Source organism: Schistocerca gregaria, chromosome 2 (genome assembly GCF_023897955.1).
Source record: "Schistocerca gregaria isolate iqSchGreg1 chromosome 2, iqSchGreg1.2, whole genome shotgun sequence".
Lineage (NCBI taxonomy): Eukaryota > Metazoa > Arthropoda > Insecta > Orthoptera > Acrididae > Schistocerca > Schistocerca gregaria.
This window is the reverse complement of record NC_064921.1, coordinates 753,575,343-753,600,068: the sequence shown is the minus strand read 5'-3', so window position 1 is coordinate 753,600,068 and position 24,726 is coordinate 753,575,343. Positions and strand designations below refer to the sequence as shown.

General features: G+C 44.3%; 1 protein-coding gene across 1 annotated transcript in view; it reads right to left on the bottom strand.

The window, feature by feature from the left end:
- The window catches only part of LOC126335960 (uncharacterized), a 1,093,560-nt gene that overhangs the window by 40,204 nt on the left and 1,028,630 nt on the right, over positions 1 to 24,726 (bottom strand). Inside the window, exons 29-30 of the mRNA XM_049999436.1 lie at positions 13,288 to 13,494; positions 3,295 to 3,488 (exon numbers count right to left, since the gene is read on the bottom strand). Coding sequence (XP_049855393.1) covers positions 3,295 to 3,488; positions 13,288 to 13,494 — 401 coding nt within the window. The remainder of the gene's footprint in view (positions 1 to 3,294; positions 3,489 to 13,287; positions 13,495 to 24,726) is intronic.

The window sequence follows — 24,726 nt, the reverse complement described above, 5'->3', positions numbered from 1 at the left end:
AAGGAGAACAATGCTTTAACAACCAATACTGAGTTGGTGGAAGTATACGGCGATAAAGCGCCATCATATGAGACTGTGATTACGTAGTACCTCGAAGAAAACGATTTACTGACACATAGTCAGCACGTATTCAGAAAATATCGTTTTTGCACGACACAACTAGCTCTATACGAATAAAGTAAAGAGTGCTATCGACAGGGGATGTAAAGTTGATTCCATATTTTTTAGATTTTCAGAAGGCTTTTGACACCGTTCCTCACAATCTGCTTCTGACCAAACTGTGTGCTTATGGAATATTGCCTCAGTTGTGCGACTGGATACGTGATTTCCTGTCAAGAAGGTCACAGTTCGTAGTAATAGACGGGAAGTCATTGAGTAAGACGTAAGTAATATATGGCGTTCCCCAAGGAAGTGTTATAGGCCCTCAAAAGTTCTTGATCTATATTAAAGACATAGGAGGCAATCTGAGTAGCCCTCTTAAATTGTTTGCAGACGATGCTGTCGTTTACCGTCTTGTAAAGTAATCAGATGACCAAAACGAATTGCAAAATGATTTAGATAAGATAACTGATGGTGCGAAAAGTGTCAATTGACCCTGAATAAAGAAAAGTGTGAAGTTATTTACATGAGTACTAAAAGAAATCCTCTAAATTTCGAATAAGCGGGAAGTCACACAAATCTGAGGGATTACAATTACAAATAACCTAAATTGTAACGATCACATAGATAATGTTGTGGGTAGAGCAAACCAAAGACTGCGATTCATTGACAGAACACTTAGAAGGTGCAACAGATCTACTAAAGAGACTGTTTACACTGCACTTGTCCGCCCTATTCTGGAGTATTGCTGTGCGGTGTGGGATCCGTATCAGGTGGGACTGACGGATGATATTGAAAAAGTTCAAAGAAGGGCGGCTCGGTTGTATTATCACGAAATAGGGGAGATAGTCCCACAGACATGATATGTGAATTGGAGTGGCAATCATCAAAATAAAGGCGTTTTTCGTTGTGATGGGATCTTGTCATGAAATTTCAATCACCATTTTTCTCCTCCGACTGCGAAAGCATTCTGTTGGCACCCACCTACATAGGGAGAAATGATCATTGCGATAAAATAAGAGAAATCAGGGCCCACACAGAAAAAATTAAGTGTCCATTTTTCCCGCGCGTGAGGCAATACTGACCTTACGACTCATCTTAGAAGAAAGATTAAGGAAAGGCAAACCTACGTTTCTAGCATTTGTAGACTTAGAGAAAGCTTTTGACAATGTAGATTGGAATACTCTCTTTCAAATTCTGAAGGTGGCAGGGGTAAAATACGGGGAGCGAAAGGCTATTTACAATTTGTACAGAAACCATATGGCAGTTATAAGAGTCGAGGGACATGAAAGGGAAGCAGTGGTTGTGAAGGGAGTGAGACAGGGTTGTAGCCTCTCCCCGATGTTATTCAATCTGTATATTGAGCAAGCAGTAAAGGAAACAAAAGAAAAGTTCGGAGTAGGTATTAAAATCCATGGAGAAGAAATAAAAACTTTGAGGTTCGTCGATGACATTGTAATTCTGTCAGAGACAGCAAGGGACTTGGAAGAGCAGTTGAATGGAATGGAAAGTGTCTTGAGAGGAGGATACAACATGAACATCAACAAAAGCAAAACGAGGATAATGGAATGTAGTCGAATAAAGTCGGGTGGTGCTGAGGGAATTAGATTACCAAATGAGACACTTAAAGTAGTAAAGGAGTTTTGCTATTTGGGGAGCAAAATAACTGATGATGGTCGAAGTAGAGAGGATATAAAATGTAGACTGGCAATGGCAAGGGAAGCGTTTCTGAAGAAGAGAAATTTGTGAACATCGAGTATAGATTTAAGTTTTTTCTGAAAGTATTTGTATGGAGTGTAGCCATGTATGGAAGTGAAACATGGACGATAAGTAGTTTGGACAAGAAGAGAATAGAAGCTTTCGAAATGTGGTGCTACAGAAGAATGCTGAAGATTAGATGGGTAGATCGCATTACTAATAAGTAAGTATTGAATAGGATTGGGGAGAAGAGAAGTTTGTGGCACAACTTGACTAGAAGAAGGGATCGGTTGGTAGGACATGTTCTGAGGCATCAAGGGATCACCAATTTAGTATTGTAGGGTAGCGTAGAGGGTAAAAATCGTAGAGGGAGACCAAGAGATGAATACACTAAGCAGATTCAGAAGGATGTAGGTTGCAGTAGGTACTGGAAGATGAAGAGGCTTGCACAGGATAGATTAGCATGGAGAGCTGCATCAAACCAGTCTCAGGACTGAAGACCACAACAACAATATTTTCCCGCGCGCCGTTCGAGAGTGGAACGGTAGAGAGACAGCTTGAAGGTGGTTGCTTGAACCCTCTGCCAGGCACTTAATTGTGAATAGCAGAGTAATCACCTAGATGTAGATGTAGCAAAGACGTTCCTAGTTTGGTCAAATCACAAGGAAATAAGTGGCACTGAAGATCAGGGAATTACAAGAGTAGAAAAAGCTATGGAGCTCGAAGACCAAAGCTGGTCTTGAGGCGACAGTGAAAATAAGTCATATGCAAGTTTGCAAAAGCTCGCACGACAATATGAACATAACAAAGGTCGCGGTCGGCTGTGTTAGATAACTCGTCGCACCTATTCAAAATTCAGGCCGAACCGCGACAGCAGCGGAAGTGTTGCAGCTGTGTCAGACGATTTTCTATGATTTATTTAGTCGCCTAATCAACATCGACGAGGGCTGGGTTTGTGACTATGATCCCCGGAGAAAGAACGAAAGTAAGTTGCGGAAGCATATGGTTTGGCAAAGGCGAAGACCCAACCATCTTCAGGCAACATGTTATTGTTGATTACCATCGTGCGTTGCTAATGACGGTCGTAAAGGGCAAACCGCCACAGGAGCACACTACCCGAACTGTCCTGACAGGGTTACCACTTTTGCTCCACGACAGCGCGCCCAGCTCGTTTCGTACCGGATGCACTCACACACGCTGCTTCCCTGAGGATATCAATTATTGCCTCACATCCCGCACTGTCCTGACAACTCACACAGTGACTTCGTTCTCTTCCCCAGATCGAGCAACCAGTGCGTGGCAGCCATTTCCAGAATGGCGACGAGATGACTTCCGAGGGAGAACATCCAAAATACAGGCTCCTACAACCGATGCCTCTGCCAAGTCATCCGTCTTTGGGAAAGATGTGTCGTTTTGAGGCATGAATACGTAGGGAGGGAGCTAACACCAAGCTTCATGTCGTCAGCCTTACGGCTGGCCCCGGCGTTGTGTACTCACCGCGTCAGTCTTGTAGTAGTAGAGGCAGTTGTCGCGCTTGAGGGAGAACCAGCGCCGCACCCAGGTGGTGCCGCCGGCGCCGCCCAGCCGCCACAGGAAGCCCGAGTAGAGCGCCTTGCCCGCGCCCGGCTCGCGCAGCACCGGCGTCAGCACGTTGGCCGTGCGGGCCACGCCCAGCTTCAGCGTCTCAGAGCCTGCCGCACACAAGCCGTGTCAGACACACACGCGTAAAGACAGGTAAGGGAACTGGAGGCGCACTCATCCAAACGGAGGGACAAGCAAATTGCCAGTCAAAGTCCCAGCTACCTCATTCACTATCACCAACAAAGGAATAAGCAGTGTTCATCCTAGTTTTCTAGACTCTGCGAGCGATTTTAGGCTATCGATGAAGGATTGGATGGACAAATAAGTACTACAGTCTACTGAAGATTAGACATGTCAAAAATTCCAAACAAATAAGTACTACAGTCTATTGAAGATTAGAAATGTCAAACATTCCAAGTGCCAAATCTCACAATTGTCAGGAGAATCAAGAAACAATGTATAGCATTTTCTATGTAACTTACTTGTATACAAAAAACATTCACAAAATTGTCCTACCCGCCTCATCATTGCGAAATGAAATGAGCGTATGGCATTGATGGCCGGGAGGCCCCATGGGGGGAAGATCGGCCGCCGGACTGCAAGTCCTTTAATGCCACTTTGGCGACTTGCGAGTCAATGATGATGAAAGACACACAACACCTAGTCATCACGAGGCAGAGAAAATCCCCGACCCCGCAGGGAATCGAACCCGGGCCCCGTGCGCGGGCAGCGAGAACGCTACCGCAGGACCACGAGCTGCGGACATCATTGCGAGGAATAAGAGACAAAGTCGAAAACCGGCGGAAAAGTGCTCCTGTCGGAGCACAAAAAGGCAGATAAGCTCCTGTGAGAAACACTCTAAAAAGTGAGGTACCCACTGCCGCATTCTATCTTCCTCACCTTTAGAAAATCTTCCAGACTGTTGGCATGCCAACATATTTGCACTGTTTTTAATATACAGCTCACCTCTCTCACCTACAAGCCCTCGCCGTCCAGGGTGGCCGAGCGGTTCTAGGCACTACAGTCTGCAACCACGCGACCGCTACGGTCCCAGGTTCTAATCCTGCCTCGGGCATGGATGTGTGTGATTTCGGTAGGTTTAAGTAGTTGTAAGTTCTAGGGGACTGATGACCTTAGAAGTTAAGTCCCATAGTGCTCAGAGCCATTTTGCACCACAAGCCCCCCAAACTGTAACTCACTCACGACTATAGTCCATGGCTGCAAGTCGCTCATGCCCATCCACTCCCACTTGCCTATTCTCATTCACTCATTCAGTCCTACACATCACCGCTATTCCCTCGTGACCCTCTCACACTATCTCTTGTCTCACAGCTAGAGTCCCCTTCGTTCTGTCCTACTACTACTATCACTGTCATTTTCTTGTTCTTTCTCAAGGCAGCTATCTGTCTCTTCGTCGTTGTCATCGTCATAGACTCTCTGCCTCTTATTATTACTGGCTCTCATGTCCGCCCCCGGTGGCTGAGTGCTCATCTCGACATAATGTTCATCCTAAGGGCCCGGATTCGATTCCCGGCTGGGTCGGAGATTTTCTCCGCTCAGGGACTGGGTGTTGTGTTGTCCTCATCATCATCATTTCATCTCAATCGAGGCGCAAGTCGCCAAAGTGGTGTAAAATCGAAAGACTTGCACCCGGCGAACGGTCTATCCGACGGGAGGCCCTAGTCACACAACATTTACTGGCTCTCATCCAGTACCATCTTCTCCTTGCCTTTATTCTCTTCCCACTGGCTTTATCTCCTTCACTCTCTTCCCAGCACTGTCCTGTCACTGTCAAATACGTTCCACAGGCAATGTATTCCTCATTTTCTCTCACCTCGCTCTGTTTATACCACAACTACCGTCAAATATCTACTACTATTTATTACTTTTTCTTTTCTTTCGCACTGCCACTGATTCCTCCTCTCTCAGCATAAAAAAGCGCGAGTATGCTTTCATACTGAGGACAATTGAATGAGGCACCTGGTACCCCACTTTTCAGTCAGAGTCTTTTAAACAGCAGCATATTCGCCTTTTTTAATGCTCCGAGAGAACTATGTTTCTGCTATTCCCTGCTTTCCCTGGCCACAGCAGGGCATTTCACACATATAGAAAGAATTTTAAGGATCAGTAAAATTTTGGTAATTGTACTTAGAAGAACAGTCCAGATTGCAGAAATCACGTTTATTGGTGACCGATTTAAGTCTAGACCGATTTCAGATTGTACTCCAAAGTTGAGGAGGGAGATCCACGGAGCATGAAGTGCAGAACCCTCCAGATGGTGTCAATTGCACACCTGGAGGTTTCTATAGTTGCTGCTCCGTGGATCCGTCCCCATACATCAACACTGGAATACGTACTGAAGATGGCCCGCCTCTGGACTTAAACTGCTCACCAGTAAATGTGATTTCTGCCATCTAAGTACAGTTGTGAACATCGATCGCTGCGGTGTTTCCTAAAATTCTGATACTTCGCTTCCTGAAAATGAAATAACGCAGAAGTAGTTTTACACGTCACACCAGTTTTTATGTGCAAAAAAATTTTTCATTTGTTTCAGTACTAAAACATGGAGTTATCAGAACCCTTCCAGTGGCAACAGAGACACTTCACAGCATATTTCTCCGTTCTACGTCATTTTCTAAACTACGTTTTCGCCTCACTCCGGATGTTTGCACGTTTTTTACGTGTAGAAGTAGGGTAACTTTGATATGGTCCATCTCGGAAACGGGTAAACGTATCACCAAAATTTCCAAGGTTGTTCGAGATCGGGATCTTAGATACAAATCGTAAAAATTTCAGCCATTTGCTGTGCATAGCTGCGGAATCAGTGGTTTTGACAGAAAAAAGATGGTAAATTTCCTTTTTTTGAGGAACTGCCCATGAAGTAATGGTACCTCCATAATTAACTCAACGTCCTCCGTAACCAACATCAAACGCAAAAAAAAAAACCGATTTTCTTCATTTGCCTTAGCAGAAGCAAGTGTCTAATATCCGTACTTTGATACTGTTGTGTTGGATAGTGACACTAAGACGGTCCTTTTGTTGGGTATACAAATGGTTCTCAGCCTAAGGGTTATCCAAAGCACTTGAGCCTATCTTTCTACCAACAATAGAATCCAAGGTATGAGCGCCGTTTGGAACATATCACAAAGCACATACTGTTGCATGCGCACCGATAAATGATTTATCAACAATATCCTACCAGGGAATTGACTCATTTTGAGCACCAATAAGGAAGTTTTTCCATTAATATTGGGACGCTACGTTTTTGTTTGTGATAATACTAGTATAAAAATACTTTATGCAAATACTTCATAAATGTTTTAACTACCAGGACTGTAAATTAAACTAAACTCAGTTCGAATAGGCCTCGGAAGGCCCAATGGTACCGACCGGCTTCCGTGTCATCCTCAACCGACAGGGGTCACTAGGTAAACGCCTGTGGACAGCACACCGCTCTCCCGGCCGTTGTCAGATTTCGTGACCGGAGCCGCTACTTCTCAGCCAAGTAGCTTCTGAAATGGCGCCCCAAGGGCTGAGTGAACCCCGCCTGACAACAGCGCTCGGCAACCCGGACCATCACCCATCCGAGTGCTAGCCAAGTCCAACAGAGCTTAACTTCGGTGATCTGACGGAAACTGGCGTGACCACTGAGGCAAGGCCGTTGATACATTAGGACTGCAGCTAGCAAAAACTGTTTCTAATATCTTTGAAATTTTTTACAAGAGAACAACAATATTAAAGTCAAGAAACATTGTTTCAGTATTGACTTTTGTTTCTTGTACAACACCATTTTAGAGGTAAGGTGCTGCGAAGTCTACAACGGATCTCCTTTTGCTGTTGAGCAAAAGAGGCAACTTCGTCAGCAGGTCTTTCTGTTTTACAACTTATATACTTGGCAGGTCTTTCAGAACAAGTGCTGCACTGTGTATGTCGGCGATTATCTTTTCTTTTTTGAGTACATTGCTCTGCTTCAGAGTAAGCACTTTACTCGGCTATTTGAGATGGAACTTCCTGCATTTCGAGGTCCTGCACGCCAGCGTTGACAACAATGCTCATGTTATTGGATCACTAATAAAACTTGCTAACATCATTATTCAGTGTATGTTTATCAGAAACTCCATTTTTTATCTTTCTCTTTCCATAACTTTTTCCAGACACATGTTCTTGGCATCTCCAACTTTTTTTTACTATTTTTGATACCCAAGTTGTCTTCTTCCACTTCAGAGATGTTTTACTGATCTGAACAAAAGCTTACCATACCTACCGTGCATTAAGCAAATGGAGGTTACCTTGACGTTTGGCACTTGGAACCCCAGAGGGAACTACTGTTCGGCATAAAGTACTCATTGATCTGATACTGAATGTTTGATGTATTTTATATGTGATTGGCACTCGGAATAACTTTAGGAACATGCAACACAGTATCGACAACACAATAGCAGTGAAATCACGTTTTGTGAAAAAATGGCGCTTCGAAAGTTTGACATTTCCACTCTTCAATTATTCTGTTGATGAAAAGGAATATCGTGTGGCTAGGGCCTCCCGTCGGGTAGACCGTTCGCCTGGTGCAGGTCTCTCGATTTGACGCCACTTCGGCGACCTGCGCGTCGTTGGCGACGAAATGATGATGATTAGGACAACACAACACCCAGTCCCTGAGCGGAGAAAATCTCCTGCCCAGCCGGGAATCGAACCCGGGCCTTTAGGAGTGACAGTCTGTCACCCTGACCACTCAGCTACCGGTGGCAGACAATCTGCTGATGATGGCAGACTAATGAGTGAGTCGAGAGTAAGTTTCTATAACACTTGTAGCGTTGGTTAAGTTAGTGTTTTTCTGTAGAACAATGAAATTTGAACTAAATTACGAGGGTTGCCCAGAAAGTAATGCACTGCATTTTTTTCTTCAACAATTCATTATTGAACATAACAAGAATTACAGGCACGAAAAAATGGTATTTTATCTACACACCCTATTTTTCCACGTATTCTCCATCCCGTTCTACGGTCTTTCTCCAGCACGAAACAACGGCGTGTATGCCCTGTCGGTAGTAATCCTCGTGCTGGAGAGTCGTCAGGGCTTCACTGTGTAAATCACCTCCTCATCGTCATCGAAAAAATCATTTAATAGCCCAAACAAGTGGTCTATCGGCCGCTACAAATCGTGGATCTCTGCCGAACCGCCTTCTTCCCGGCTACTAACTGTACTTCTGTTGACAGCAGATGCCTCATAGACTTTGCACAACGTTTCAGAATATTCCGCACAGTTTCTTCCTCCGCAGTGAGAAATTGAATGACGGCACGTTGCTTGTAAGGTACATACTATAGACGCCATTTTGAAACTGTCGTGCAGGTACGCTATCTCTCGGAAGTGACGGGAATTTCGTGCTTTCACTCAGGAGACTTCAAACAATACATCGGCCTATGTAACGTTTTGCATTCGTAGCATCATTTTCGGCTGAGGAAAAAAAAAATTGCGGTGCATTACTTTCTAGGTAACCCTCGTAGATCTTATGCAGAAGATTAGTAGATTTATGCTGCCCGACATTTTATTTTTGTATATAAGCTTATTTCGGCCTGACGTTGTAGATGGACGTTTGTCAACTTTCAATAAACTATTACTGCTCTCCGTAGTTGTTGGATGTAATATTTTTTCAGTAGCGTTTTAAAGTTATTTAAGTATTTGATGCAGCACATATATTATAATAATTTTTTGCTATTCTGACTGTCGTAGAAATTCAAATTTGAAAGCAAGTTGTTTACTCAAAGATATTCATGTAGTTGTGGGTTCTGTGTCTATGAAACTCTTATTGATGTGTTTGTAATCTCTGGTGTTATGGTTATCCGTTATCCTTTCATAAAATTTCAATAAATTTTTTAAAACTTTGTATGTTTGTAATCGGTTTGTTCATTTACTAAATCGTGGGGATAATCCTAAGTGCGTATGTATATTTCAAAATCCTCCAAAGTATTCATGATTGAACCTTTTGGGATTTTGTGCGGTATTTGTAGTGCGTTTTCAATGTTGTCAACTTCGTCTTTTAAATTTTTGAAGTGTGTGAAGAAGGTTGATTGATTGTTATTTGTTTCTCTCGTGTATTCTCTGAATCTGACGACCCCACGACCCCCTCCCCCCCACCCCCTCCTTCACAACTTTACGTCCGCCAGTACTTCGTATCCAACCTTCCAAACATCACAGCAGTTCTGTTGCACCCCTTGTCGGTCTGGCACTCCTGGAAGAAAGAATACTGTGGAGAGACGGCTTAGCCACAGCCGGTGGATTTGTTTACAGAATGTAACTTTAACTCTGCTGCGGAGTGTTCCTTCACAGATTAAAAATTTTCGCTGGACCGGGAGTCGAAACTGCAACCTTTTCCTTTAGCGTATAAAGTCAAGAAATCATTCTGTCTTCTTCTTTTGCTTCTTGTTATAGAGAACTGTGTAAATTGCAAGTTACAGAGTTTTCTCCGGCTCAGGGGTCTCCAAACTTTTTAGTCGGGCCACATTGACTCCTCCACGAAGTCATAAGGGCCAAGATCTACCGAGTGGGATTAAAGCACCCTAGTACTCCATGATCACCGTAATGTAAGGCTAAAGGAAAGATGAAATCGCAAAAATCTGAGGTTGTGGGAATAGCTAGCACCGAAACGAACTACGATTTTTATTTAATTACATAATTTTGATTGGTGGACGTGACCGAAATTCTTGCGTATTTTATTCTGCCGAATTTCACCGACAAAAAAGTATGTCACTGCACATTCTTCACGAAAGCGGCCTGCAAAGCTAACGAAATCTCAAAATCATTGTTAGCAACACTATTACTGCAAGACGCAACAGAGGTAGAGTATGTCAACGCATTGTTGTTTCAAGCGGCGCAACAATAAGTTTAGTTAGGCTGCAAAATACTAACGCGAATTCTTTACAGACGAATGGAAAAACTGGTAGATGCAGACCTCGGGGAGGATCAGTTTGGATTCCGTCGAAATGTTGGAACACGTGAGGCAATACTGACCTTACGACTTATCTTAGAAGAAAGATTAAGAAAAGGCAAACCTACGTTTCTAGCATTTGTAGACTTAGAGAAAGCTTTTGACAATGTTGACTGGAATACTCTTTTTCAAATTCTAAAGGTGGTAGGGGTAAAATACAGGGAGCGAAAGGCTATTTATAATTTGTACAGAAACCAGATGGCAGTCATAAGTGTCGAGGGGCATGAAAGGGAAGCAGTGGTTGGGAAAGGAGTGAGACAGGGTTGTAGCCTCTCTCCGATGTTATTCAATCTATATATTGAGCAAGCAGTAAAGGAAACAAAAGAAAAATTTGGGGTAGGTATTAAAATTCATGGAGAAGAAGTAAAAACTTTGAGGTTCGCCGATGACATTGTAATTCTGTCAGAGACGGCAAAGGACTTGGAAGAGCAGTTGAAAGGAATGGACAGTGTCTTGAAAGGAGGATATAAGATGAACATTAACAAAAGCAAAACGAGGATAATGGAATGTAGTCAAATTAAATCGGGTGATGCTGAGGCAATTAGATTAGCAAATGAGACACTTAAAGTAGTAAAGGAGTTTTGCTATTTAGGAAGTAAAATAACTGATGATGGTCGAAGTAGAGAGGATATAAAATGTAGACTGGCAATGGCAAGGAAAGCGTTTCTGAAGAAGAGAAATTTGTTAACATCGAATATACACTCCTGGAAATTGAAATAAGAACACCGTGAATTCATTGTCCCAGGAAGGGGAAACTTTATTGACACATTCCTGGGGTCAGATACATCACATGATCACACTGACAGAACCACAGGCACATAGACACAGGCGACAGAGCTTGCACAATGTCGGCACTAGTACAGTGTATATCCACCTTTCGCAGCAATGCAGGCTGCTATTCTCCCATGGAGACGATCGTAGAGATGCTGGATGTAGTCCTGTGGAACGGCTTGCCATGCCATTTCCACCTGGCGCCTCAGTTGGACCAGCGTTCGTGCTGGACGTGCAGACCGCGTGAGACCACGCTTCATCCAGTCCCAAACATGCTCAATGGGGGACAGATCCGGAGATCTTGCTGCCCATGGTAGTTGACTTACACCTTCTAGAGCACGTTGGGTGGCACGGGATACATGCGGACGTGCACTGTCCTGTTGGAACAGCAAGTTCCCTTGCCGGTCTAGGAATGGTAGAACCATGGGTTCGATGACGGTTTGGATGTTCCGTGCACTATTCAGTGTCCCCTTGACGATCACCAGAGGTGTACGGCCAGTGTAGGAGATCGCTCCCCACACCATGATGCCGGGTGTTGGCCCTGTGTGCCTCGGTCGTATGCAGTCCTGATTGTGGCGCTCACCTGCACGGCGCCAAACACGCATACGACCATCATTGGCACCAAGGCAGAAGCGACTCTCATCGCTGAAGACGACACGTCTCCATTCGTCCCTCCATTCACGCCTGTCGCGACACCACTGGAGGTGGGCTGCACGATGTTGGGGCGTGAGCGGAAGACGGCCTAACGGTGTGCGGTACCGTAGCCCAGCTTCATGGAGACGGTTGCGAATGGTCCTCGCCGATACCCCAGGAGCAACAGTGTCCCTAATTTGCTGGGAAGTGGCGGTGCGGTCCCCTACGGCACTGCGTAGGATCCTACGGTCTTGGCGTGCATCTGTGCGTCGCTGCGGTCCGGTCCCAGGTCGACGGGCACGTGCACCTTCCGCCGACCACTGGCGACAACATCGATGTACTGTGGAGACCTCACGCCCCACGTGTTGAGCAATTCGGCGGTACGTCCACCCGGCCTCCCGCATGCCCACTATACGCCCTCGCTCAAAGTCCGTCAACTGCACATACGGTTCATATCCACGCTGTCGCGGCATGCTACCAGTGTTAAAGACTGCGATGGAGCTCCGTATGCCACGGCAAACTGGCTGACACTGACGGCGGCGGTGCACAAATGCTGCGCGGCTAGCGCCATTCGACGGCCAACACCACGGTTCCTGGTGTGTCCGCTGTGCCGTGCGTGTGATCATTGCTTGTACAGTCCTCTCGCAGTGTCCGGAGCAAGTATGGTGGGTCTGACACACCGGTGTCAATGTGTTCTTTTTTCCATTTCCAGGAGTGTAGATTTATGTATCAGGAAGTCGTTTCTGAAAGTCTTTGTTTGGAGTGTAGCCATGTATGGAAGTGAAACATGGACGATAACTAGTTTGGACAAGAAGAGAATAGAAGCTTTCGAAATGTGGTGCTACAGAAGAATACTGAAGATAAGGTGGATAGATCACGTAACTAATGAGGAGGTATTGAATAGGATTGAGGAGAAGAGAAGTTTGTGGCACAACTTGACTAGAAGAAGGGATCGGTTGGTAGGACATGTTTTGAGGCATCAAGGGATCACAAATTTAGCATTGGAGGGCAGCGTGGAGGGTAAAAATCGTAGAGGGAGACCGAGAGATGAGTACACTAAGCAGATTCAGAAGGATGTAGGTTGCAGTAGGTACTGGGAGATGAAGCAGCTTGCACAGGATAGAGTAGCATGGAGAGCTGCATCAAACCAGTCTCAGGACTGAAAACAACAACAACAACAACATGTAGTCTTGTAGTGAGTAGCAGAGCCAGAGCATATGTTTGATAGTTCTGTTGCGTGATTGTGTCCGACAATGTCGCAGTGTATTGGTCGCGATAGGCCTCGAAACTCAATTGTTGGCAGTATAGGTACCACGTCAAATATTTGGCGGGCCGGATACCGTGGATGCCCGGCCAGCTAACGCGGGCCTGTTTCGGCCCGCGGGCCGTAGTTTGGAGACCGCTGCTCTAGCTAGTTGGCTTGTCCACAATGTAAATTCTCACTTTGAACAGAGCTTTTTCGTTCTTTATAGAGCAGGCAGGCACAGAGACAGCAGACATTCGCACCACGCGCACTGACCTGCGTGCGCCAGCTTGACGACCTCTGAGTGGGAGGCGTCGAGCACGTCGTGGCCGTTGACGGTGATGACGATGTCGCCCACCTCCAGCCCCGACGACTCGGCAGGCGTGTCGGGCTCGATGGCGGACACCACCACCGGCTTGGAGCCGTGGATGCGGAAGCCGAACTCCCCGGATTGCCGCCGCACCACCACCGTCTTGTCGCAGTCTGGAACAGCGCGGCGTAAACCTCCAGCGCCCGTATGTGTTATCTGGTACGCGGTCTCCGTTGTATTGGGACGAGCTGCCGCCGAATCTCATCTGTGGTAGTCCCGAGGATCACTAGCAGAATACCTTGTGTAAAAACCATATCGGCCGTGCTCTGTGTACCAGGGACAGAATTTGGATTTCTGGAGCAGATCCACATCATTCAAGGTAAAGCACAGAACGATTAAAAAACAGCGGTTGAGAGAGAAAATTGTAGCCCAACTGGGAATTATCAAAAATGTTGGCAAATGTTCATATGTGTGTGAATTCCTAAGGGACCAAACGACTGAGGTCATCGGTCCCTAGACTTACACACAACTTAAACTAACTTGCGCTAAGAACAACACACACACACACATATACCCGAGGGAGGACTCGAACCTCCGGCGGGAGGAGCCGCGCAAACCGTGACATAGCGCCTAAGACCGCACGGCCACTCCGCGCGGCATAAAAATTGCTGACATTTTATCACAAGTGACTAACAGTATAGAAATACAAAAAAGGTTAAATATTAGGTTAATTCAGGCTACCAAATGCTCTAATAACATCTGTACACACTGGAACTGAAGAAGCTGTTCAAAAATTGGTTCTGAGCACTATGGGACTTAACATATGAGGTCATCAGTCCCCTAGACTTAGAACTAATTAAACCTAAGGACATCACACATATGCCTGCCCAAGGCAGGATTCGAACCTCCGACCGTAGCAGCACCGCTGTTCCGGACTGAAGCGCCTAGAACCGCTCGGTCAAAGCGGCCGGCAAAGAGCTGTGAATGGATCCCTCTGACCCAGATGTTTACCGTCAAGTCCACAGTTCACTGCGGTAAATATCTGTATATAAACGTAGGTGCTGGCTGTCACAGAAATAGAGAGGCAGGTGTCAACGGCTGTATCCACGGGGCACAGAGGCTCCATGCGGTACAGCAGTCAGCGGCGTTGCCTGCACAGCAGGTTTATGTGACGAGATGACACCATAGTTCCGGTTCGGCGTACAGAGAGAGCACTATTTGCTGCACCTATCAAATGAACGATCAGAGCTTTGCTCAGAAACCTGCCGCCTGCCATGTATTTAGGGAGGCCGCACGACCCGACGACACCAGAGCGCAGTGGAGAGGCGACTGGAGTCCAACTGGAGGATCAGCGGATCTACTTCCGACACCAACGCCTTGCCAGCTAGTACCATGACCAGCACCACACGTCTTCAACGGCCACCGGACGCCCACCAGATACATTGATCAACGACTGGACTGAGAGCATCTTGGAAGTCTAACTTAGCCTGATTCAACACAAAATGATCACTAGTGAAAATTGTGGCTAACATCGCTGATCTGAAGAAAAGCGTTAAGTATTGTATACTGGGTGTCCCAGGAGAAACCGCCAATATTCAGGGTTGTGATAGGTAAGATCATTCGAATAAAAGCTCATGGGCTCTAAAAGGCATACCTTAATAAGCTATAAGCACTTGTTTATTATCATCTCTACTGTGAAACACATCTCTTCTACTGAACAAGTGAAAATGAAATGATCGTATGGCACTGATGGTCGGGAGTCCCCACTTGGGAAAGTTCGATGGCCGAGTTGCAAGTCTTTTTAGTTGACGCCACATTGAGCGACTTGCGCGTCGATGATGATGGAATGATGATGAGTACAACACAACACCCGGTCCTCGAGCAGCGAAAATCTCGGTAATCGAACCCACGTCCCTGCATGCCAGTCAAACGTGCTGACCTCTCACCTGAGGGGGCGGACACTGAATAGGTACTCATAGCTCTGAAGATATGCGTTTTAGAGCCCACGTTTACTAGACTTCTTTGCTTCTATTGATCGTCCCTGTCATATCCCCTGATACTGACCATTCCTCCTGAGGGACCCTGTATACTTCATCAGTAACAAATGTTGTGAACTTTTACTCAGATGTGATTTAATAATTTTGTGCGTGGTCAATGCAGCATCAGCTTGACACGCTTCGACGCGCCTTGAGCAGCCTACACGTCTGGAATGGACGACAAGAGAAGAGTCGCAGTCGGACTTGACAATTCTTAGCCATTATCATAGCAGGGTAACTCGTTCGGAATGTTACCGGGCTCGCCGCTAGTTCAGGTCGACATCAAGATCTATTCACTTATGACAGTTCGTTGTGACTTCATTGCTTTCGCATAGTAATATGGTTGTATTAATACGAAGTGACGTGTTGAAAGATATTAACAGAATATATTTGACGCTAAACAAATTGGCCTTCAACGTTTTCGAAAATATTTTTGTTCCTGTAGCGTGTGTTTCTCGTTTTTTCCAGTGAGTTCCTTACATATAACTCGAAGCTACACCCTGCACCAGTTTACGGTTTTGACAAGTGACTTAAAGTGTTATGTATCCGATTTGGTCCCTAAACCAGTCCATTTCTATATTTTTAGTTTTTACCCTCATTTACTTAGAATGCTTTTCATTGTAATATTTTACTACCCATATATCTTGGAGTATACAAAAGACACAGTTTAAAAAAAGCGAAAACTGTGGAACACTTTTAATTTCTGTCATGACATGCACGAAGTCGCGCTGAAAATTAATGCCTTCAATTTTTTTATTCTGTTCTCAACATCGATTAAGGTATTACACGTTAGGCACATTATTCGGTTGACTTTCTCGCTTCGCTGACGCAGTTCGCCGGTAGAGGGCTCCGAACTGCAGCGTATAACATGGAGATGCATAACGTAACTTGTCGATGCGTGCTGTAATCGAGTTTCTAACTGTAGACAACATGTTTCCAATTGAAATACATAGAAGAATAAAAGCTGTTTGTGACGATGATTATTTCGACATCAGTAATGTGACAGAAGACGAAAACTGGGTTCACTGTTTTGACCCCGAAAACAAGAAAGCATCAATGGAGTTGCGCCACAAAGGATCACCGACGCCAGAAAGTTCAATACCATTCCATCAGCAGACAAAATTATGCTTACAGTGTTCTGGAATGGTCAATATGTGGTGCATTTGGAATTCATGCCTAAGAGGTCCACCATAAACTCTGCAATGCACTGCGAAACCCACAGAAAAGTGACAGCACGAATTCCATACGTGGAGCACACTCGCCGTCAGCATGAAAATGCCATACCACACACGAGCGCTGCGACATCTGCAATAATCCGATACCTCGGGTTAACTGCCATCGATCGTCCTCCATACAGTCCCATCTGGACCCATTAGGTTTTCATCTGTTTCCAAAACTTAAAGACGTCTATGAGGACTTCTCTTTGATAGTGATGAAGCAGTGCAAGCAGAGGTGAGGGTTTGGCTCCGTCAACAAAGTCAAACATTCTACAGCGACGGTATCAACAAACTGGTCTCTTGTTAGGAGAAATGTGCTCGGAAGAATAAAGATGGAGAGTGTTAATTTTGTCAGTGTGTTTTATTTAAAAAGCAGTAACAGTTTTCAAATGAAAAATTCAGAGACATAAATTTTCAGCACGCCCTCGTATGTTTCCAATAGTTTTACTCCATTTCTTTTATACATTTTCACTCGTAAAGCATCATTATCACGAATTATTACCAACATATAATGTCGCAGGGGTAAAATACAGGGAGCGAAAGGCTATTTACAATTTTTACAGAAACCAGATGGCAATTATAAGAGTCGAGGAGCAAGAAAGGAAAGCAGTGGTTCGGAAGGGAGTGAGACAGGGTTGTAACCTGTCCCCGATGTTATCCAATCTGTATATTGAGCAAGTAATAAAGGAAACAAAAGAAAAATTGGAAGTAGGTATTAAAATCCATGGAGAAGGAATTAAACCTTGAATTAAAACATTGTAATTCTGTCACAGGCAGCAAAGGACCTGGAAAAGCAGCTCAACGGAGTGGAAAGTGTCTTGAAAGTAGGATATGAGATAAACATCAACAAAAGCAAAACGAGGGTAATGGAATGTAGTCGAATTAAATCGGGTGATACTCAAGTTAGTAGATGAATTTTGTTATTTGGGGAGCAAAATAACTTATGATGGTCGAAGTAGAGAGGATATAAAATGTAGACTGTCAATGGCAAGGAAGGCGTTTCTGAAGAAGAGGAATTTGTTAGCATCGAGTATAGATTTAGGTGTAAGGAAGTGTTTTCTGAAGGTATTTGTATGGAGTGTAGACATGTATGGAAGTGAAACGTGGACAATAAGTAGTTCAGACAAAAATAGAATAGAAGCTTTCGAAATGTGGTGCTGCAGAAGGATGCTGAAGATTAGATAGGTAGATCACATAACTAATGAGAAGGTATTGAATAGAACTGGGGACAAGAGAAATTTATGTGCCACTTGACTAGAAGAGGTGATCAGCTGGTAGGACACATTCTGAGGCATCAAGGGATCACGAATTTAGTATTGGAGGACAGCGCGGAGGGTAAAAATCGTAGAGGGAGACCAAGAGATGAATACACTAAACAGATTCAGAAGGATGAAGGTCGCAGTAGGTACTGGGAGATGAAGAAGCTTGCACAGGATAGAGTAGCATGGAGAGCTGCACCAAACCAATGTCTGGGCTGAAGACCACAACAGCAACAATTCGAATTTTAGGGTGGATATATTTATTGGGGCTTAAAGGAAGGTGTATTTACAATGCATAAGATCATTTTAAATCTCGCTGAGCGTTCTATTATTTACAATATAACGAAAGCATTCATCCAGAAAACTTCCCAGCACTGACAATAAGTCAACAATATCAGAGATTTCACTTAGAAGTGACTATCTATCGATCACTAGTTATGCACAACTAATAGACATTTAGTTATGTCTGTATAATGTGGATCGATGTACAGGGTAAAGGGTTATCATCACTGAAAGGTTATAATCTAATAAGGTAGTAGCTTAGAAGCCTAAGGAGTTGAGGGATTATATTTCTGAACAGCTCTGGCACTCATTGTAGCTTGCTGGATTCGTTACAACACTGTTCACTTTGCTACAGGCAGTTATAGCTGGGCGGCGCGGGATTAGCCGAGCGGTCTCAGGCGCTGCAGTTATGGACTGTGCGGCTAGTCCCTGCGGAGGTTCGAGTCCTCCTTCGGGCATGGGTGTGTGTTTTTGTCCTTAGGATAATTTAGGTTAAGTAGTCTGTAAGTTTTGCGACTGATGACCTTAGCAGTTGAGTCCCATAAGATTTCACACACATTTGAACATTTTTGAGTTATAGCTGGATCTCAGTTTGTATCATAGTTAGTGAAATCAATAAAGTGTTAAGAGAATGACAAAGCAATCGTTTTCTTTTGAAGACCTACTTGAGCGTACTTATTCTTAGATTCTCTGGACGCTATAAAGCGATGTGTGATGTCAGACCGCAGACTGAGTGGGTTACGCGAACAGCTGGCAGCAGCTGCGTTGCCTCCTGCCAAGATTCCTCCGTCTACGACGGACTAGAAATGTTTCAAGGGGACGCTCTGGTGTCTCGTCTTGCCATTGACCCTCATTTTCTGCCAACACGACTCACAACACGTACGATAATTTCCTTATCATGCTTGTTAGTTTGTAGGGGACACCACCGCAGCTTATAATGACATAAATGATCAGAGAACTGCACTTTTAAACAGTACAAATGCAAACAAATCTAATGAATTAAATAAGGTTTATGGTCTGAAAAGTCTGCATTTATGAGGCTCTCACTCTCATGCAGTCCTCTGGAGACGTTTTTGAGGGTTTCCATGTAGTGGTCACGAAGACAGCTTAAGGCATATGAGGGGAAATCACAAAGTTTTAATTACCACTATCCTGCCCTAATGCGTGGTATCCATAGCATGTCTTGCTCTATCTTTGATTAGCTTTTGGGAATCTGTTTACCTTCCACACTCGCAGGCGGTAGCCGCCAGTATGTCGCGTTAGTGGCATCGGTCGCGGTGAAGGAGACACTCGTCTGCTGGAATTGAAACTCTTTCACCTGTGATGTGCTAGAGGCTCTATACTGCGGTGTCTTTGTTCACTAAGGCTCCTCTTTCACAATCGTTATCAATTAGCGGCAGAAGTTTTGATAAAGAGATTACAGCTCCACTCAAACCTGTTATGATTTTGCCCACTTTTTATTGGAGAACTTCGAGGAAAAGACGCTAACTTAAGGGCCACATTATTCTGGAGACGAACGTTAGTGGTGTGGCTCCAGAGTGCAGATAAATTACAACAATTTTTAAACGATCTGACTTCCATCCATGCACTAATCCAGTTTGAAATTGAAATGGAAAATGATGGATGCCTTCCATTTTTGGATGTTTTGGTTCAACGCACAGATGATGGCACTTTGGGACATACCTGTGTTTTGGAAACAGAGACGTGGAGATTTATATTTGAATGCAAATAGCTGCCACCATCCTTCCCAAGTGATGAATGTTCTCCGAACTCTGGTACACGGAGCACACAACACTGATGACGAACGCGGTCTGTAGGACCAGCATATACACGTAAAGAGAGTTTTTGAAGCCAGTGTGTATTATTCGCACCAGATACTTAAGGCACTACCAAAGACGGTCATAAAGAATGAAGAAAAAGACTAAAAAGATTTAAATCCATGGATTTTCTGTCACGTGGGAAGCCTTTCATGAAAAGTAGGACGGATCCTCAGCAAGCACAAAGTAAAAGTGATTTTTCGTCCTCCACCGAAGACAGCAGCACTCTTGTGTTCAACTGAAGATGGCGTGATGGTGCGGAAGGCTGTCGTTTACAAGATCCCTTGTGAACGTGGCCTTTGTGACCCCTCGTTACATATCTGGTCTTTCTTTACACTAAAATGTATTCGAGCTGGTCATGAACAGTTCCCATATTTCATATAAAATCACGAATTCTCGTTTTAAAGCAGAAAAATTAAATAGAAGTTTTTAATAAGAGACAATGAAATCGAGAATTTTATGCAAAGCATATCATCGATTTAAGAGACTGTCCATTCCGTTCAGCTGCTCTTCCAGGTCCCTTGCTGTCTCTGACAGAATTTTACTTTACGTATGCTACGGAATTAGCTCCTTTACAAGTTCACATTTATCGAGAATCCCTTGAGCAATGAATAGTCCGGTAGTGGAAAAAACACACATCACGACTATTCAGATAAAGAGTAAACGAACAGATTAAAAGTATTGTAGACAACTAACGCTAATGTCACTCTTGTTACGTTATGCTGCATCGTTTGCTGTGCTCGAATATTATGCTGGACATAAAGAATCAGCATGGGTTAAGGAAAACCTCTGGTGTGAAACAGATCTCTCCTTTTTACATGTATGATATCTTGTAAATAGTAGATGAAAATAAGCAGGCAGAGCCTATTTTCCTCGATTTCGAAAAAGCCTCTAACTCTTCACTGCATTGGCGACTAGCAACCAAGACACGATCATAAGGAGTAGGTCCAAAGACGTGTGATTAACGTGAAGAATTTTTAATTAATCGTACCTAGTGAGCAGTAAAACGCGTCGAATATTCAACAGAAAGAAAAGTAACATCGCTTGTTCTCCAAAGGTGTATAATATGCCTTGTAATGCTCTCAATATACTTAAAAAATTTATCAGGTAGGACTATCAGGAATATCATTACGTTTGTTGTTGATGCTCTTGTCTGTCAGCGTTGAACAATTGTAAAGAAATGCGGAAATTCATGGGTAAAAGTTACATTTCCTATAATCAATGGCAGTTCTGTTTAAATGTGATAAGTGGGAGTTAGGACCTACAACAAAGACCCGATAGTATCCGATTGCAACATTAGTAGAGAGTGTGTCGAGCACATCACATCGAACAGATTCAGAGACGCTCTACTAGATTAGCAGCCTTTCGGCAGAGCCCATATAAAAGTACAACAGATATGCTAGGGGAAAGTAAATGAGAACTTTTGGGACAACGGAGACGTTGTTTTATACGATATCCTGTCCGTTAAATTTAAAGAGCCGATATTCGAGGAAGAGTGCGCCCATTCTGTTGCGGTTCGTATACCTCCCTTAGGGACGGACAATAAAGCAAGAGTGGTCTAGGGCGCGTACAGAGATATGTAGGCTTTGTTTTTCCTCGCTCAGTACATGAATGGAACAGGACATAAAATTTGTAAATGGGTTAGAACTAACGTCCGTCTTGCACAGTGGAGTGTCTTGCACAGCGTGTTACAAGGTCTGGCAAAAAATATGAAGCACCCAGAAGGGGAGTAAGAAATGAAATGAAGATTCATGGGTTTAGAGAGTATTTAATGTTGCTTCAGTGATTACGAAATCGAGGCATATTAACAAAGACTTGGCAGTATGTGTCCACTTATGAGTATAGTGCAGCGTCCCCTCTGATCTGGATGCATGACCTGATTCTGTTGGGAAGGGTGTCATGAAATCTTTGTATCCTCTTCTGAGACAAGTTGGCTCAAAACTGATTCAGCTGGTCCTCGATATCCTGGATGCTGCAGCTGGGCCAGAGTTGATGTGTGAGCTGCTCACTCACAGTAAGTCCTACCTGGGACACACCTTGAGATGTTGCTGGCCGCGGGAGTACCTCGACGTCACACAGACAGTTCCTGACACGAGTAGACGAGCACTGTCACGTTGAAAAGTGACAGCGCTACACTGTAGCTTCAGAATTAAGACTTAGGACAACGCGATATGTGTCACGTATAGGTTGCGTCGCCAGAGATCCCACAATCAGTAATAGTTGTGATCTGAAGTCATGCCCGATGGCTCCAAACCGTGACACCACGAGAACCAGCTACAATAAGTAAGGCTGCTGTCCCTCTCCAAAACATTGGAGGAATAGGACCTCACCCTAGGTCGCCGCCATACTCCCTCACGACAGTCATCTGAGGTAGTGCAGAACCGCGATTCATCGCTGAACACAGTGCGAAACCATTCAGCAACGGTCCACGCTTCCACGTCACAGCAATACTCGGAACACACCCGTTTGTCTTCTGGTTTCATCGGCAGTCTACGCATAGGGCGGTAATTCCGTAGGTCAGGCCGCTGCTAATATCCGACCCATGACGCGTGATGACACAGAACATTGCAGCTGGTCCATTACTTGTTCCCGAATGTCGTGCGTAAATGCAAAGCTGTAGCGACGTGCTTGGTACATAAAACGGCGATTCTGCCTTGTGGTGGTCACACATAGTCGACGGGAACTTTGGCGAAGATTTTTCCCTCACACTCCCACGCAGTCAAAATGGTGCCACTGTCACATCCGAATACCCCACAAATCTGGGTATTTCACCATTCAGCCAGACGGCCGAATGGAGACTGACAAAGAGGCCCCTTTAAAACTGTGACAGGTGCTGATAAAGCTATCTCAAACGAGAACACGGCATCTCTATGTCCTTGAATTATATCACCCAACATCTAAGACTTTCCACTCCTCTTATATGGTCTAGTATCCCCAGTAAAAACGAAAAACAGAAAACAGGAAAGACACTAACACATTGAAGTGGTTGTTCCACGTGTGGCGTTCAATAAGTGACGCAACGCAACGAAAACAGGTTAATTTTATTCAGGATTCCAATAGAACTTGCTATTCCCCGCTCTTTTCCCTGCAAAACCCTGTATGTCAACATAAACTCTGTTCAGTGTGGCTGCCTGCCGCCATCTTACTAAGAAGGCCTGTATGCCTGCATGGTATCACTCTACAGGTCGATGTCGGAGTCTACGACTTGCTGCATCAGTAACCACAAGATTGGCAAATTTTTTACCAGAAGTTCGAAATATGGCGCGTACTTCAATGTGAGATGCTTTTAATAATTTCCACAACAAAATTCTGTCTCGAAATTTGGCAGAAAAACCAAAGTCATTCTGGTCATACTTAAAGCACACCGATGGCAAGACGCAATCAATACCTCCACTCGCGATAACAACGGTGAAGTCACTGATGACAGTGCCACTAAAGCAGAGTTATTAAACACGGTTTTCTGAAACTCCTTCACCAAAGAAGACGAAGTAAATCTTCCTGAATTCCAGTCAAGAACAACAGCAAGATGAGAACATGGGGTAGATATCCTCGGTGTAGGGAAGCAACTTAAATCACTTAATAAAGGCAAGGCCTCCGGTCCATATTGTATACCAGTCAGGTTCCTCTCAGAGTATGCTGATAAAATGGCTCCATATTTAGCAATTATATACAACCACTCGCTCACAGAAAGATCCGTACCTAAAGACTGGAAAATTGCTCAAGTCACACCAATACCCAAAAAGGGAAGTAGGAGTAATCCGCTGAATTACAGGCCTATATCACTAACGTCGATTTGCAATAGGGTTTTGGAACACACAGTGCAGTCGAACATTATGAAGTACCGCGAAGGAAACGATTTATTGACACATAGTCAGCACGGTTTCAGAAAATGTCGTTCTTGTGAAACACAACAAGCTCGTTATGCTCATGAAGTAATAAGTGCTATCGACGGGGATGTTAAATTGATTCAACATTTTTAAATTTCCAGAGGGCTTTCGACACCGTTCTTCACAAGCGTTTTCTAACCAAACTGAGTGCCTATGGAATATCGCCTCAGTTGTGTGACTGGACTCTTGATTTCCTCTCAGAAAGGTCACAGTTCGCAGTAATAGATGGAAAGTCATCGAGTAAAACAGAAGTAATATCCGGCGCTCCCCAAGGAAGTGTTGTAGGCCCTCTATTGTTTCTGATCTATATTGACGACATAGGAGACAATCTGAGTAGTGGTCTTAGACTGTTTGCAGATGATGCTGTCATTTACCGTCTTGTAAAGTCATCAGATGATCAAAACGACTTGCAAAATGATTTAGATAAGATATCTGTATGGTGCGAAAAATGGCAATTGACTCTTAATAAGGAAAAGTGTGAAGTTATTCACATGAGTGCTAAAAGAAATCAGCCAAATTTCGATTACTCGATAAGTCACACAAATCTGAAAGCTGTAAATTCAACTAAATATTTAGGAATTACATTTACAAATAACCTAAAGTGGAACGGTGACATAGATGATATTGTGGGTAGAGCAAACCAAAGACTGCGACTCACTGGCAGAACACCTAGAAGGTACAACAGATCTACTAAAGAGACTGCTTACATCACTCTTGTCCGCCCTATTCTGGAGTATTGCTGTGCGTTGTGGGATCCGCATCAGGTGGGACTGACGGATGACATCGAAAAAGTACAAAGAAGGTCAGCTCGTTTTGTATTACCGCGAAATAGGGGAGTTAGTGTCAGAGACACGATACATGAATTGGAGTGACAATCATTAAAATAAAGGTGTTTTTTGTTGCGACG